Source organism: Perognathus longimembris, chromosome 11, assembly GCF_023159225.1.
Source record: "Perognathus longimembris pacificus isolate PPM17 chromosome 11, ASM2315922v1, whole genome shotgun sequence".
In the NCBI taxonomy this organism is placed as follows: Eukaryota; Metazoa; Chordata; class Mammalia; order Rodentia; family Heteromyidae; genus Perognathus; species Perognathus longimembris.
This window is the reverse complement of record NC_063171.1, coordinates 5017037-5034493: the sequence shown is the minus strand read 5'-3', so window position 1 is coordinate 5034493 and position 17457 is coordinate 5017037. Positions and strand designations below refer to the sequence as shown.

At 39.8% G+C, this 17457-nt stretch overlaps 1 protein-coding gene across 3 annotated transcripts in view; it reads left to right on the top strand.

The window, feature by feature from the left end:
- Positions 1-17457, top strand: part of Ccdc192 (coiled-coil domain containing 192) — a 226845-nt gene that overhangs the window by 82512 nt on the left and 126876 nt on the right. For all 3 annotated transcript variants that reach the window (XM_048358139.1, XM_048358140.1, XM_048358141.1), the window contains exons 4-5: positions 5920-6051; positions 7044-7100. In XM_048358139.1, coding sequence (XP_048214096.1) covers positions 5920-6051; positions 7044-7100 — 189 coding nt within the window. The remainder of the gene's footprint in view (positions 1-5919; positions 6052-7043; positions 7101-17457) is intronic.

Genomic DNA, 17457 nt, shown 5'->3' with positions numbered 1-17457 from the left:
TTCTACCACATTGTTTCCACCATTCTGGACTGCCCTTCTGTAAACAACCAAGATAAATCTTTCTTCCTTTAAACTATTTATGTTAGGCATTTTGACACGGCAACAGGAAAAGAAGATGGTCTTCAATGTGTGAGTAGTTTGACCCATTCAATATAATGAGATCTCTTAAAAACTATATGTCATGTAGATAAGGCAGAAACAAGAGCCCAGGAAAACATCCTCCAAATTCAATTTTTAGGACTTAAAGAAGAGGAAAATTCAGCTAGAGAAACTAAGAAATACAGAAAATTGTGTCCTAGAGGCAGAAAGAGGTCAATGTTTTTTTGATGACCTGTTGAAGTCATTTGGCCAGAATTTTGTTGAGAATTTTTGCATCTATGTTCATCAGGGAGATTGGTCTGTAGTCCTCTTTCCGTGATGAGTCTCTGCCTGGTTTTGGGATGAGGGTTATACTGGCTTCATAAAATGAGTCTGGTAGTGAACGTTCTCTTTCAATTTCATTGAAGAGTTTGAGAAATATTGGAGTGAGTTCTGTTTTGAAGGCCTTGTAGAATTCTGCAGTGAATCTGTCTGGACCTGGGCTTTTCTTGGATGGGAGATCATTTATTGCCGTTTCTATTTCAATACTGGATATGGGTCTGTTTTTCTCAAACTTCTTAAAATAATCTCCTACTCATACTGTGATCACTCTTCTAATCTTACTGCTTTGTTCAAAAAGACACAGAAATATTGTCAAAAGTAGAAACTTTCATTCACAACTAGATTCTATAAACTCAGAGGAAACTCTAAGATCATGACTCTTCCTATCTCTACATCTTTCTCTTTTCCTAAGGACTAATTCCAAGGTAGACAAGATGAATTCATACACAGGGAGCAGGTGGGGATGTCACCTATAAACTTATAGTTTCATGACTCAATAGGAATGCTAGTCACCTTCCAGGAAAGTTCAAAAAGGGACTCTAATTGTCGTCTTAGGTAACATAACCTCTCCTGGATCAGTATGGTCTAAATGGGGGATATAATAGTCACTAATAGTGCTCTAAGGTCATTTCCCCTGGCCAGGAACACTAATTCACAGTCATGAATTATTTTCAAGATAGCAGTCAGAGAGAGCTAGTTTTCTAGATAAATTGGGCACAAAAACAGGTTATTTACAATTAACATGTGAGTGTTCCACACAACTACACACACGTGTGTATGTATGCAGTTATGCATACATTTTCTAAAATGTTCCTGCATAATAAGATGCATGTGTTCTAATTAATAAGAAAGGACTCATCCCTTCCTCAAAGAAGATGAGCCAAAGTCAAAGAATCTTACTTGAACTCAAGCTTCACATTCAAATCTTCTAGGAATGGCCAAGCTTCCTTCCCCCTATCATATGCAGGTCCTCAGACTATAACACCTAAAACTAAGTTTAAAACGTACCATCCCCAGCATGCCCCACTTACAATAAAGAGAACACACTGCTATCATGAACAACCATAGTAAATGCCACATTCCACTGCTCAGATATGGAAAGGCCAACACAGTATAGCAGTAGGGGTAAGTAGAGGTTTCACCCCCATTTGACTGTTTTGATCTCTGATGACCTTCCTTTGTCTGTAACCAAAGAAGTGAAAGACCTCTTTGATGAGAACTTTAAAAGCTTGTAAAACAAAATTAAGTCCGAACTAAGGAAATGGAAAAACCTCCCTTCCTCCTGGATTGGGAGGATTAATATAATCAAAATGGCAATATTGCCAAAGGCTATCTACAAATTCAATGCAATACCCATTAATATCCCAACACCATTTTTTAATGAAATAGAGGAAGCAATCCAGAAATTCATATGGAACAATAAAAGACCTAGAATAGCAAAAACAATCCTAAGAAGAAAGAACAGTGCTGGAGGAATTACAATACCCAACTTCAAGCTGTATTATAAAGCTGTAGTACTAAAAACAGCTTGGTATTGGCACCAGAACAGGCCTGAAGACCAATGGAACAGAATTGAAGACCCAGAATTGAACTCACAGAACTACGCCTACTTAATCTTTGATAAAGGAGCTAAAACAATAGTTTGGAAGAAAGATAGCCTCTTTAACAAGTGGTGCTGGCAAAACTGGTTCAACACATGCAACAAACTAAAACTAGATTCTTATATATCACCCTGCACCAAAATCAATTCCAAATGGATTAAAGACCTTGAAATCAAAACAGGCACCCTGAAAACACTGAAGGAAGGAGTAGGAGAAACACTTGGACTCCTTGGCGCCGGACGGAACTTCCTTAACAAAGACCCAGAAAGGCCACAAATCAAAGAAAGGTTGGACAAATGGGACTGCTTCAAACTGCAGAGCTTCTGCACGGCAAAGGATATAGCTCGCAAGATAAACAGAAAGCCCACAGACTGGGAGAAGATCTTTACCGGACATTCAACAGACAAAGGCCTCATCTCTAAAATATATGCAGAACTAAAAAAATTACCTTCTTCCAAAACAAAACCGCAAAGAACCAATAGCCCCCCTCATCAAGTGGGCTAAAGACTTACAAAGAAACTTCTCTGATGAGGAAATGAGAATGGCCAAGAGACATATGAAAAAATGCTCTACATCACTTGCCATAAAAGAAATGCAAATCAAAACAACATTGAGATTCCATCTCACCCCAGTAAGAATGTCATATATCAGGAAAACTAATAATAACAATTGTTGGAGGGGATGTGGCCAAAAGGGAACCCTACTTCATTGTTGGTGGGAATGTAAACTGGTTCAGCCACTCTGGCAAGCAGTATGGAGATTCCTCAGAAGGCTAAATATAGAACTCCCCTATGACACAGCAGCCCCACTTTTGGGTATCTATCCAAAAGACCACAAACAAAATCACAGTAATGCCACCAGCACAACAATGTTCATCGCAGCACAATTTGTCATAGCTAGAATCTGGAACCAACCCAGATGCCCCTCAGTAGACGAATGGATCAGGAAAATGTGGTACATATACACAATGGAATTTTATGCCTCTATCAGAAAGAATGACATTGTTCCATTTGTAAGGAAATGGAAGGACTTGGAAAAAGTTATACTAAGTGAAGTGAGCCAGACCCAAAGAAACATGGACTCTATGGCCTCCCTCATTGGGAATAATTAGTACAGGTTTAGGCAAGTCATAGCAGAGGATCACAAGAGCCCAATAGCTATACTCTTATGAACACATAAGATGATGCTTAGTGAAATGAACTCCATGTTATGGAAACAATTGTTATATCACAGTTGTAACTACTTTCAACGTCCTATGTGTATAGATAATGTTTTGTATCACCTTCCTGTGGTTGTACCTACACTATCTCTGTAATCTTATCTGAGTATATTGGAAACCGTGTTTACTGGTATTGGAAGTAGGAAATTCAAAGGGAATACCAAATTTGAGAGACACAGGGTAAAAAAAGAGAAACAACTATAAAAGCAATACTTGCAAAGCTGTTTGGTGTAAGTGAACTGAACACCTCCAGAGGGGAGGAAGGGAAAGGGGGAGGAGGGAGGGGGGTATGAGGGACAAGGTAACAAACAGTACAAGAAATGTATCCAATGCCTAATGTATGAAACTGTAACCTCTCTGTACATCAGTTTGATAATAAAAATTTGGAAAAAAAAAAGAAGTTTGAGAAAATAAGCAAAGAAACTGAATGCTGATTGAAAGGGAAAGCAAGGCAGAGTTCAATGAAAATTACACTGACACATTTATCTGTTGACTAAAATCTTCCAGAAAGGGAAGTATAGAAAACACAGAAGCATTTTGGGTGGTAGGGTGTTTTAATTATGGGAGTAAAGGCTTCATGATAGATGGATGGGTTTATAGAAAATTGCAAGGACTGCCCTGTGAGAAGACTACCTTCTCTGTTCTGTTAGGGTTTTTTCCTATTCAAAGCAAAAGAAATCCAATTAAAATGGTGTAGCAAGATTAGCTACCATCTCACATAAAAATAATTACAACTGGATATATTACCTGGAAATCCTGTAATCCTAGCTACTCAGAAGGCTGAGATCTGAAGATCACTGTTCAAAGCCAACAGGAAAGTCTGTGAGACTCTTATCACCAGTCAACTACCAAAAATCTAGAAATGGAACTGTGCTTTAAGTGATAGAGTGCTAGCTTTGAGCAAAAGAAGCTTATGAGAGAAACTCAGACCCTGAGTTCAAGCCCTAGGATTGACATCATCATCATCATCATCATCATCATCATCATCATCATCATCATCATCATCAGTGTCATCATCATTTCAGTGGATCAGATGCTCTTGAGTTGTTTAGTTCATTGATTCTGGAATTTTCATCAAAAACTGTTCATCAAGTGCTATTTATAACTCTCTCTATAACTCTCAATAAGTCATTTGGAGAGGAATTGACCTCTGCTTGAATTGTGCTTGAATCTTATCCATATAGGACAATATTAGATGAGAATTTGACTTTAGACTAAATTAAAGTAGGAACAAGTAAAGACTTTAGGAGCTATTGGTATCACATTAGTTTGAGCATAAGAATGACATTAATCTGGGGGGGGGGGGCTAGATATAGAATATGTGGAGTGTTACAAATTGAATATTTCTCCTGCCCCAAAATTTATATGTTGTGACCCTAATACTCAATGTGATGGTATTTGGAGGAGGGACCTTTGAGGAGAATGTAGGTATAGGAGTGATTATGAAGGTAAAGTATCCAAGTTGTGATTTATACTCTTATGAGAAATAAAGGCCAACCAAGTGCTGGTGGCTTACACCTATACTTCCAGCTATTCAGTAGACTGAGATCTGAGGATCATGGTTGAAAGCTAGTCTGGACAGGAAGGTCTGTGTGATTTTTTCAATCAACCAATCTCAATCTCTGTCTCCTTTGTGTCAGTCCTAGGCACTGTTTTTGCATCTATCTATCTATCTATCTATCTATCTATCTATCTATCTATCTGTCTATTTTTTTTGCTCAAGGTTGGTGCTCTCTACCACTTGAACAACAGCTCAAAAGACTCATGGACTTTCCTACTTGAGCTGACTTTGAACCTCAATCCTCAAATCTTAGCCTCTGGAGTAGCTAGGATTACAGGTGTGAGACATTTGCATCTGTCAAGCCAATCTTTTATCTCTAGTTAAGCTTGAAGTGGAGCTATGGTTTAAATGGTAGAGCTCCAGTCTTGAGTGGCAAAAGCTACAGGTCAGTTCCCTGGCCCTGATCTCCTCCTCCTCCTCCTCCTCCTCCTCCTCCTCCTCCTCCTCCTCCTCCCCTCCCCCTCCCCCTCCCCCTCCCCTCCCCCTCCCCCTCCTCCTCCTCCTCCTCCTCCTCCTCCCACTGCCACCTTTTACTTCCTCTTCCCCTTTCTTTCCTCTCTCTCTTCCCCCTTTTTTCTCCTTTTTTTTCTTTCCCCCTTTCTCAAGACAAGTGCAAATCAAAATCTAGGTTTTAGTTTCAACTCTGCAAATGCAGCAGTACCTAGAGACCCAATGATATTGAGATCCTTTAATTTTTTCTGCACTTCAAGAGATTGCAGAAGGGGGTTACAATTTAAATGGGTCTATCTGTATGCCCAATGCTTCCTGTTCAGTCACAGCTTCCATCTTTCTCCCCTATCCCATTCGTTTCCTCCATCCCCAAATTCATTTCACATTTGCATTGAAATCTTGATTTCACTGTCCAACTTGCTGCTTCTCCAAATTATATTCTTTGTGAGTGGTAGAGGTATGATTTCAGTTCTCACTCCAGAAAGACCTTACTTGTTAGAAATAAATTAACCTCAGCATTGTTTTTTCTTTTTCATCATGTATAAGGAAAGTTCTAGGAGATATTTTCATATTTCATAGATACCAATCAGAGATTGCTATATATCTATAAATTGATCTTTTAAAAAGAGCTTTTAAGACATTACACCCTTAGAAGAACATATCTTTAGCTTGCAGTCTCTGAAGAAACTAAATCAAAACTGCTCGATCAAGTGTCCTGGCTAGAGAAACAACTAGAGGCTATAAACCGGAAAGAAGCCTGCAGAGAACCATATGAAGAAATGGTATTTGTGAAGGACCAGGTATGTTTTGGAGGAAAGAAAACATCTTCACCCTTTAAACATTACCTAACTGTACATGAACGGATAATTCTGCAGACCAATTTCAGGCTGGGCTGAATATTAACATTTAATGAATGGGAGTATGTAGTTCAATGGTAGAGTCATGTACAAAGCCATGTGTTCAATCCCAGTACTTCAGAGAGAGAGAGAGAGAGAGAGAGAGAGAGAGAGAGAGAGAGAGGAGGGAGAGGGAGAGGGGAAGAGAGAGGGAGAAAGGGAAAGAAGGAATTAAGGGAAAGAGGGAGGAGTTCATCATATTTATGTAAACAAAGATTAAATACAACATTGGTTATTTGCTCAAAGTAATTTTATTTCCTGATGAATATTGACAGCAAATATTTAAACTCTTTAGTTCTGTTTTTGAAGTTTTTAATAATGCACCCTATTGAATAAAGTTAATTGTCTATTCTACCTATTTTGCAAATGGTATTGACTGTACATATTTTTGTACATGTATTTTTCAGTTCTCAAGGCTGAAGGAACAATTTCTATGTAGTAAGACAAGTGGATCATAAAATTTGGCTTATAATTTTATCAATTATTTTATACAAAATTATGCATCTGTAGCTATATAATGACATAAGTTTCTTGTCTAACCCTAAGGGATTGTATCTGCTTTGGGGGCACATAGCTATGTTTCTGTGTGAAGGTATCTACTTACATGTATGTGACAGTACGGACATATGTTAGCATCAGTGTCAGCACATCAAGCTAACATTATTTTTCCCCACCATTTCTTTGTTCTTAACCTATTTGTGTGTTTTATTGCCTTTGGACTCCTCTGAAGAGTGGAAGGGAGTTAGGAAAAGGAGAGATGATCTCCCAATCATGATTTCCAACACATCTAGCTAAGATTCCCAAGGTTTGAGAACTGGCACATATTTACATCTGGAACACTTGGAACATGTAAAAGGAAAATCTGCACTTGGTTCCTAAATGTTTCTCCATTTTAGTGCATTGAGAAGCTGCAAGCTGAAGTAAAAGCTTCCCAGGAGCAACTTAGAGCTCATGTAAGTGTCTTTCTCTTTTCTTTCATCCCATTATTTATATTATTTCTAGCAAGACGTTGCTAGACGTTATCGATGAGGCTTGTCTACTACACACAAGTCTAAAAATCAATATTTTACTGCCTCTATGTAAAAGCTCATATTGTTGCTGCTAATAAAAATGAATATCTGAGCTCTTATGGTCTAACCACATCTACCCTGATGGCCAATAGAAAAAGATGCTTGGCTGACTTAGTGCATGTGAGTAGAGAGAAGAGACAGTCATTGACACACAGAAAGTGGATCTAGAGAAGAGCTTATGAAGGTCTGGTGTATGAAAAATCGATCTGGGGTTGTTTCCTAAAATAAATCTTGTGTTTTTTGTATGCCTAGGGTAGAGCCTGAGAATTTTTTTCCTATCTAGATGATGATGGCCACATGGAATTAATACAATCAGAGCATATATATATATATATATATATATATATATTCATTCTATCCCAGTCTTGTGACTTTGGGGCAAGTGACAGTATGAAACAGTTGTTAATTATCCATTCTCCTGCAAATACTTTCTTCAATCAGAACTTCACAAAATGCATTCACACTTCAGCCTGTTTGCATAGAAAATAACTAATGAGTATCTCCTGCACTGTGTATTCATTCATGCATTCTGTCTGTCTGTCTGTCTGTCTGTCTGTCTGTCTGTCTCTCTCTCTCTCTCTCTCTCTCGTACTGACACATTGGGGCTTGACCTCAGGACCTCTCACTCTTGCTTCACTGTTTTGATCTAGTACTTGAGCCATAGCTACACCTCTGGGGATTTAATTGGAAAGAAGAGTCTCCTGGAATTTTTTTGTCCAGGCTGGCATCAAACTGCTATCCTCAGATCTTGGTCTCCTTGGTATTTGGGATTACAGGTGTGAGCCACCAGCATCTAGCTCTTCACTATCTTAAATTGATCACTCTGCCACAACCTAATGTTTTAAAAGTTAAGTTTTCAGAGATTGGCTTGTCATTCTTTTCATTGTCTCCTCTATATCTTGACTACTATGTCATGACTTTGATTAAAGACCAACCTTTGATTCAAGGACCAATCTTAATAACATCAAGTTCCTCAGATGTATCTCAGCCCTAAGATGCTTCAGTCCAGGAAAAATACAGAAAAGACTGTAATATAATAAATCCTGGAAATGGGCTGAAATGGGTAAAATTCTGGAAGTGTCTCATTTTTGTTTAGAGAAAAGCTAACCCACCATACTATTAACAGAGTTTTGAACTCTTCTAATAAATTCAAAACTTTTTGAGGCCTTGTATATTCATTTAACCAATACTGAAAATGCCCTGCACCTGAACTGGCACCCTGGTGACACAGTCTAACAGAAGTGTACCTTGTAGCCCAGAGCTCCATTCAGCTGCCTGTTTCTTGGTCTGATCTTGAGGTGAAAGATAACATCTAGAGTCAGAGAAGTCCTGTAGTGGCAGATGATGTAATCTCAGATGTTCTCTCCTAGCACCTTTTCATAATAAACAAAAGAAAAACACTGCTGGTGCTTAAGGGAAATTCCTGCAGCATCTTCTTCCTCTTCCCTTGTTTTTCTGGGTGCTTCTCTCCTGTCACTGACCCAGGCTCGGCTGCACTGGGATCATCTGATTTGTTTGTATGTCAGTATCCAAGTATCTTCATCAAGGTTTTGCTTCCATTCATGAATTAAAAATTGAATGAAGACAGAATTTACCATAGTAGATATTGAGAGTGAACTGTATATCTTCTTATATTATGGACGATACTTTTTTTTTTTTTTTTCCAGTCTTGGGGCTTGGACTCGGGGCCTGGGCACTGCCCCTGATCTTCTTTTGCTCAAGGCTAGCACTCTACCACTTGAGCTGCAGTGCCACTTCTGGCTTTTTCTGTGTGTGTGGTGCTGAGGAATTGAACCCAGGGCTTCATGCATGCTAGGCAAGCACTCTACCACTGAGCCACATTCCCAGACCCATGGATGATACTTTTTATAGTAGTGATTTTAAAATAAAAATAAAATGAAGCAAGATGAGGATCATTTATCAGACTGGGGGGAAAAAACCTGGGGGCTGGGGATATAGCCTAGTGGCAAGAGTGCCTGCCTCGGATACACGAGGCCCTAGGTTCGATTCCCCAGCACCACATATACAGAAAACGGCCAGAAGCGGCGCTGTGGCTCAAGTGGCAGAGTGCTAGCCTTGAGCGGGAAGAAGCCAGGGACAGTGCTCGGGCCCTGAGTCCAAGGCCCAGAACTGGCCAAAAAAAACAAAAAAAAACCAAAAAAACCGGAATTTTCAACAGTGTAGATCACTTACCACACAGTGAAACTCATGGTTTTACTGTTGTAACTTGCTGCCTCTCCAGATTATAGGCTTCTGTGTGCACTTGAAGTGTCAAATAGTTTCAAAAGGCTTCACTGCCAATCTCCTTTTTCTCCTACCCTTGTACTATCACCTCAAAGCTCTGTTGGTTTAAAAGAGAAGTGGTAAAAACCTATGTATAAATGTGTGAAGTGAGGAACTGGGGTGTGGCTCAGGGGTAGAATAATTGCCTAATATACACGAGATAGCAAGATTTGATGCCTAAAACTGAAGGAAAAAAAAGTGAAACAGATTTGAAGTGGACACAGAAAATCAAGCAGAACCAAAAGACAACACAAGAAGAGCGTGACCTACTAGAGTGACAGAGAAAAGGGGATGAAGAAAACAAGCAAGGTCATGGGAAAAGAATATTGTACACGACGTTTTCTGAGATAAGAGATTGAAATGTTCTTGGGAGATCTCAGAACGCTGCAAATTAAGAAAGAAATAACCAGGCACCAGTGGCTCACTTCTGTCACCTTAGCTTCTTTGAAAGTAGAGATAAGGAGGATTACAGTTCAAAGCCAGCCCATGCAAAACTTTCATCAGCCTCTTTATGTCAGCTAGAGAAGCTGGGCACCCTAGCATGGAACTGTCATCCCAGTTATAGTGCAAGCTTAAGTGGGAGGGCCATAGTCCAGCCCAGCCCTGTCCTAAAAGCTACCGGAGCAAGTAAGGATATAGATGTGGCTCAAGTAATAGAGCCCCCTGCCGAGCAAATAAGAAGACCTGAGTTCAAGCCTTATTCAATTTAAGAGAGCTCAGTGTATCCAACATACTACATTTGGTTGACACTCTCCATTTCTACATCCATGCCCACTAGAAGCTTAGGTCATTGGGGGCAATGCCACTAGCGTGTATGCACTGTATCAAGTACAGGGCTGGGTACATTATAGCCACTCACATTCTCTCATCCACTCCTTCATTCATTCAACCAGGCATTTACTTTGTGTCAAGTACTAGATATGACCAAAGCCAAGTCCCAGAACTTAGAGAACTCAACTGATAGAGTAGAATAAAGGCTAGAAGAGAGAGACAGATCCATAGATTCTGCACTCCAGAGAAGGAAGCACATGTCTATGCAGAGAGGCGAGGAGTGGGTGGCATGGAGGCAAAGACCCACTCTGAACACAGGGCTGTCCTTAGTGACTCCCAATCCCCTTCCCATCATCCCCATCAGCATGGGGAAAGCAAAAGATGATGCTGTGGCCAGTAACTAGACATTGACAGTCTAACCACTTTTTCTAGCCATCTCATTTATACATCTGTGACCACCCAACAAACAGCGTGTGTGGCATCCTTGTGGCATCCTTGTTCTTCAGGCCTTTGCTTATTGTTCCTAGGATACTTCTCCCTGTCATCCCTGCTAAATGATTCTGATTATTGATTAAGAATAGCACATTTTCCCTTCCCATCAAACTAGAAGTCACCTCTTCTGCCTTGGTGTTTGCTCAGCACTTCTCTGCACCTCTTCACAGTCACTTTTACCCCTCTGTGGCCCACACCACAGTCTCTTCTTCTAAACCTGTGTCTGGGAGAGCAGAGATCAGGTCTGTGTTTGTGCCTTCCTCTGAGTCTATATAGTCCCTAATCCAGCTTTCACTGAAATAATTGTTATAATAGCCAAATAGATGCAAACTTTGTATCTCTGGGAAAATTGCTTCAGAGAAGAATTGTGCTCCTTAAACATGTCAGCCCTCTCCTGGGAGATCTCCAGGGGATGGAAAATGTTGCTTCCTAGACCAGAAATGAGAGAAAAAGAAAATCCAGCTGTGGAAAACCCTTGTCGTAGGTGAAGTAAGAAAAGTATCTAAAAGAATCATTGTCTTAACATGACAACAGCCTAGTGTCTGGGCTTGCTCATTCGTTCATCTGTAGCTCAATAGTTGAATCATTTCATTGCATAATTACATTGATACCCATGAAATGGAAATAAGAGCACAAGTTGTAACACTTCAGGGTTATCATTTGCTGGTGTGTTGAAGATTAAAATCTCAACCTGTTCACTACTGTGCCTAGTCACAACTTATGATTAAAAGAAAAGAACAGTACAAAGTTTAAAGCAGTATTCCTCTTGGAGCACACATGAGTACCCAGGCTGAGCCATCCACAGAGCTAAGCTATCCCTGGCATGTCTATTCCACCCACCTGATTACTTTTCTGCTCAGAGGCTACACAGAATGAAGCCAATATTTAAAATGTGTATTGGTAATCTGAAAATAACTGTTCATATCAGACAAATTTAATGCTAAGTATCTTAAGGAAAATTCCTTTGAGAATTGATGCCTTTAGCTAGTGCCAGTGGCTCATACCTGTAATCCTAGCTACTCAGGAGGCTGAGATCTGAGGATGGTAGCTTAAAGTCAGCTTAGGCTGACTTTAGGGAAAGAGAGAGATGAGAGAGAGGAGAAGGAGGAAGATGAGGAAGGGAAGGGAGGGAGGGAGAGAAGGAGGGAAAATTACTAAATTCCAGATGATTGAAACAATTCCTTGCCTGTTTTTAGTGTGTGGGCACAATGCTTTGTCTATCTGCCTCCTTTCTAATCAGTGATTTGGTTATCTGCAATCATCTGCAGGTCTTCACTCCTCCCCATGCTAGTGGCCATCTTGTCTCCTGGTGTCACAAGATTTGACCAGGGCTCAGGTTCTACAAATTCAACGTTATTATTTAGAAACAGAAATCTGGGTATCTGGGTGATTGAAAGGTATGCAAGTATTATCTCTATGAAGTCCTGCATGTTTGAAAGAATTCATAATAACACAAGTGAAGAAAACCCAGATGGAGTCCTGTCATTGAAGCCCACAGCCCACTTCAGTCTCTGGGTGGCTGACTGTGTCTCTGATGCTGGAAGCTCCTAAGTAATGTTTCCCTGGGGGTTTTTCACAGGCCCAGAAGTACAGGTCCAGGAACATGGGCAGGAAATTGACCACTTTTGTACCCATGGGTTTTCCCAAAGACTTGATGTAGTGTCTTCCTTTCTTTCTCTAAAGAGGCTATAAACTGCCATTTTAAATTAAGATTCTGTAAGAGCCCCAGCTTAGACCATGTGCCTCAAATCTTCCTGTCCCAAACTCTAGTATCTCTTGAAATTGATTTTCCTACTTGGGAAGTTTGCTTGGATTTTCTTTTGCTTGTTTATTTTATAAACAACTTATAAATACATTTTTGGCTATAATATCCAGGTTTCCTTTCAATTGTCTTCAAATTGTTCCCAGTGTTGGGGACTTAAAATTATTTATTCTTTAAAAAAAAATCTTTTTGGTCAGTTGTGGGCTTGAAATCAGAGCCTGGATGCTGTCCCTGAGCTCAAGGCTAGTACTCTACCACTTTGAGCCACAGCTCCACTTAAGTAGTTAATTATAGATAAGAGTCTCATAGGGACTTTTCTGCCTGAGCTGGCTTTGAACCACGATCCTCAGATATCAGCCTCCTGAGTGCTAGGATTATAGGTGTGAACCATCGGCACTGGCTTGGGGATTTATGGTTCTAAATAACCAGTCAGTTTAGCCAGACAGGGAATTCTTCTTGCAGGGAATCTGTATATTGAAGCAAAATAGAAATAACAATCGGAACTGATGTGCGCTGCCAGAGATTCCCAGGCATTAAGACAGCTGGACCTGAACCCTTCTAGATCTTTCTGTGAGTCAGGTTCTTATTGCTTTGAACCATTTATTAGCTATCCAAAACCCTTTTTCTTTAAGCTCCAATTGTTTATAACTGAGAATCAATTTTTGTTTTAAAATGGTTTTCAAAGTGTGGTCCCCAGGCCAGTAGCTTTCATACCTCCAGGGACTTGTGTGAAATGCAGGGTTTGAGGCTTCCATTCTTTGTGTTTTGATTCAGAAACTCTGGGCCTGAGAATCTAGCAAGGTGTGGTTGTAAAGGTGGTTTCAGTGATGATGCTGATGTTGATGCAGATGTGTGTGTGAGAATTGTGTGCAGTTATTCAGGTGCTACTGCTTCCGGCCTGGGCCTTCCACACATCAGAGCCCTGTCGTGGACCAGCATCCTACCAGTGAGGCCAGCCTGCAGATCATATGCTCCTGCCCAATGAAATCCTGCTGACACAGCCAGTCTTGCACTCTTCTCATGGTTCTGACCCTGGGAACATTTGTAGACCTGGTATTTTCTCTAAGTTCACATGTATTTGTACCATAGGGGGAGGGATGATGTCTGAGTCATGTTCCATGGTATAGAATGCCAATCCTTGTATGCCAGCTAAAATATAAATTTTATATCTGGCAAATTTATATATTCTTCGGACTCTATGGAGGTTGGAGGGACTTAGACAGTAATGTCTTACTATCTTATAGGCAAATTCCTTATTTATGGACTACATTTATGTGTGTGTGTGCTTGTCCTGAAGCATGAATTCAGGGCCTGGGCATTTTTCCTGAGCTTTTATGCTCAAGGCTAGCACTCTACCACTTTGAGCCATAGCTTCATTTCTGGCTTTTTGGTAGTTAATTGGAGATAAGAGTCTCTCAGACTTTCCTGCCCAGGGTAGCTTTGAACTGTGATCCTCAGATCTCAGCCTTCTGAGCAATTTAGGATTACAGGTATGAACCACTAGCACCTGTCTTGTGGACCATTGTTTTGAAAGAACCAGATATATCTAATCCAAATCCAGACTTTACAGATGGCTCAGTCTTTTATCTGCTCCATTAGTTGAGTTATATAAGTTCTAAACTTGGCTTTAGTCATATTTAGTTCTTTTTTTTTTTTTTTTTTTTTTTTTTTGGCCAGTCCTGGGCCTTGGACTCAGGGCCTGAGCACTGTCCCTGGCTTCTTCCCGCTCAAGGCTAGCACTCTGCCACTTGAGCCACAGCGCCGCTTCTGGCCGTTTTCTGTATATGTGGTGCTGGGGAATCGAACCTAGGACCTCATATTTAGTTCTTGACACAAAGCAGATAAATACCTTGTTGAACGAAGGGACTAGTAGGTGAGAGAATTAAAAATGTCATAACTGACACCTTTCATTATTAAAATCAAGCAAACAACAAAAACTATAGATGTGTCTTTCTAATTCATGGCAAATTATTCAGCAAAGATTCCAACCAATTATTTATAATTTTATCCTGTGTTCAAAAGAGAAGAAATAAAATCAAATAAAAATTTTTTTTCAGATTAGATATAAGATGATATTTTATAAACAGTAAGTTTTAGCTGTCCTCTTATCTATTTTTAAATATTAGTTGTATTAGTTAATGTATCTGTATTCTAATGTCATAAAGGATTTGAGATAGCTTATTAGAAATTCACATATAGAGTAGTTTAATTTTTAAGTATTTAATAACAATAATTGAAATCATATATACTGAAATAAAATGCCAATATTAAGGAAGAGAATATGTATATAAACTATAACTTCTACATAGTAGAGTTAAAACAGAAATATAACTTTTATATTTTTAACAAAGTCAAAACAACGACAATTATTTGATTAATAATTCTTCATGTATGGAAGGAGAGAGTGTTACTATTTGTTTTCTAGTGAGTTAATTGTAAATGAGATTTTCCTGCTGGATTTCATTATTTCATATATTGATAAACTTATTGGGGAAAGAAAAAAAATCTCATCAATGGTGTCAGACTGACAAATAATGCAACCAATTTAAGATGGTTTTTGTAATCTCCAACAAAAGAAGCCAAGGGCATAGCCTGCAAATAGTTCAGAAATTTTCCCCACAATAATTCTAGTATTGCTGCCAGTGCATCTTTTTAATCCCCAGCTATTTATGATAATGTAGCAGGCAAGCTTTAGTCAGAAGCCAAGTAAATAATGTAGAGGGGGAGGAGGCCTGAGTAAGTCATTGTAGTCTGGAAGTTGCTGACTTACATAAAAAAAGGAAAATAAAGTTCAAGTTATCCAGATCTTCTGATTTTTCCAGAAGACAAAAATCTAGATCTTTGCATAAAAGCCTCCCTATTTATAAATGTTGGCAACTCTCCCTGGTGGTGGCATTACTGTTTAGCCACCAAGGCTGCTGTCCAGCCCTACCCAAGTTATCACTGGGAATAGATACTTACATATCTATCTAAACAATTGACAAGCATGTATTTTCCAGTACCAGATTCTATTGTAGGAGTATGTCTAAATTGCGTCACTGTTTTTAAAGTAAAATTCATGTCCCTGTTGAGCCAAAGCAAGTCTCATGGTTTCTGGGCAAGATTAGCTCTGTCTGCCAGGGTAGGCATGGAAGAATTGGCTTCGGTGTCTCTGTTCACCTTCACTTGAGTAAGAATTCATTGGTTTCAGTTGGCAGATGCCAGTGCCACGGGGAATGGAAAACTACTGCCCTAGAGTTGTGTAAAGGGGAAAGATTGTTTTTGATGCTCCAAGATAATTTTGATCATTCTTCTGCCCTTGCAGCTTTCCTTCCTTGCCTTTCACTTCTCAGACCCCTGGAGAACATCATCCTACTTGTTTCTCTCCAGTGCTTGCTTGACCGCATAAACAAATATCCCAAGTGGAAATTATGATGACATATATTCCCAGTGCTCAGTGCTCCGTGACTGCAGCTGGCTCTGCTGGAGTTTCTTTGCTGTCCCTTGTTGGATCGCTGCACCTGGAGGCCCATGCTCCTCCACCTGTGTGGACTGTGCAGGGTGAATGGGCAGAGCACCCCGCCTTTCCAAGGGACTCTGTGGGGCTGCTTTAATCTTCCAAATTACAGTCTCCAGGACAGGACTCCAACAGTCCCTACATTGTTCTGTCATTTGTCTGTTTAAGCCTTCCCATACTCTAATTCTCGGTCCAGAATTCTAGAATGGAAGAACTTGCATTCAGAGCTCAGAGAAACTTCCAGATTGTTGAGGACTTGCTTTTGAACCAAGTACATTTTCATGTTAGTTTCTTAGAACTCATCCAAGATGTGAATTTCTCCCTGCCAGATAGAGAATGACTTCAAAGTTTAAATGTTGATTTAAGTAACTACTTAACTGTATAGATGTTTATCATTTGGGGTATTTGAAATACAAATCGTTTTATGGTTTGTCCAGTCTTATCTCTTTAAAATGCCATGGCTAGAAAGCTATCAATCTTACCAGGAGACTTCAGGGAGGGAGCAGGTGTGGAACCTTCATAAGTGAAGAGATTACCAGAATGCTGAAATCAATGACCATATAAATAAACTGTTTAAACAGACATTTAAATGACTGTGCTTTCTCAAAAGATGGTAACAAGTCAGAGAGCCAAGATACTTATATTGTTTAGAAATAAATCAGCATCTTAACACTAAATTAGTAATCTCACACCTTCAAAATATTTTTCATTAAAGAGTTACAGCTGTCAGAAACTAAAGAGGACTTGAACTTCTCACAGTCTCCAAATCCCAGGAAGAGACAAAGGAATGTAAAACCAAAAGATAGAGATATTAATTGCTCATTCTTCAACTATTTTTGCTGATCCTAATAAGCCAATTTCATCCTTCAGGCTTAATGGGTAGGGCAACTTTGGGGCCACTAATTGTTATTGTCTGTCCTCATGGAAGAGCTGGTTGAGAAGAAGGATTAAGAAGCAGGAGGAGGCTCCTCTGGTCCAAAGAGATTGCTGCAGGCTGGGCGTAGGGGAGAATTCAGGGCACAGAAGGAGTGAGTGGGTGCCAGGGAACAATTTGAACAGTCAGAATAGAAGTTCAGAAGAGGGGATAGGCAGAAAGGAGAATAGGAGGCCTTTTACTGCTTTGTGGAATTCCTAATGAGAATACAGTGACATGTTTACCTTAAACATTAAAAACAAGTTATGTCCAGTTGAAGCCCATGGGAATGTCCCCTCCCTCCCCCCAATACTCTTTGGTGCATAGCACACTCCCATCCCCAGAGACAGGGCTCAGGAGGTAGCCAAAGTCATTAAAGAGCTTCAGTACAGTTAACCCTTGAAAAGCTGTTGTGTTCCATTGAGAGATCATTGTCATGGATGTGTGTTTCACTAGATGGAAATCCAGGATTGAGAAGGATTTCAGACTGAATAACTGGCATGTTAAATGTTTGTTAATTTGC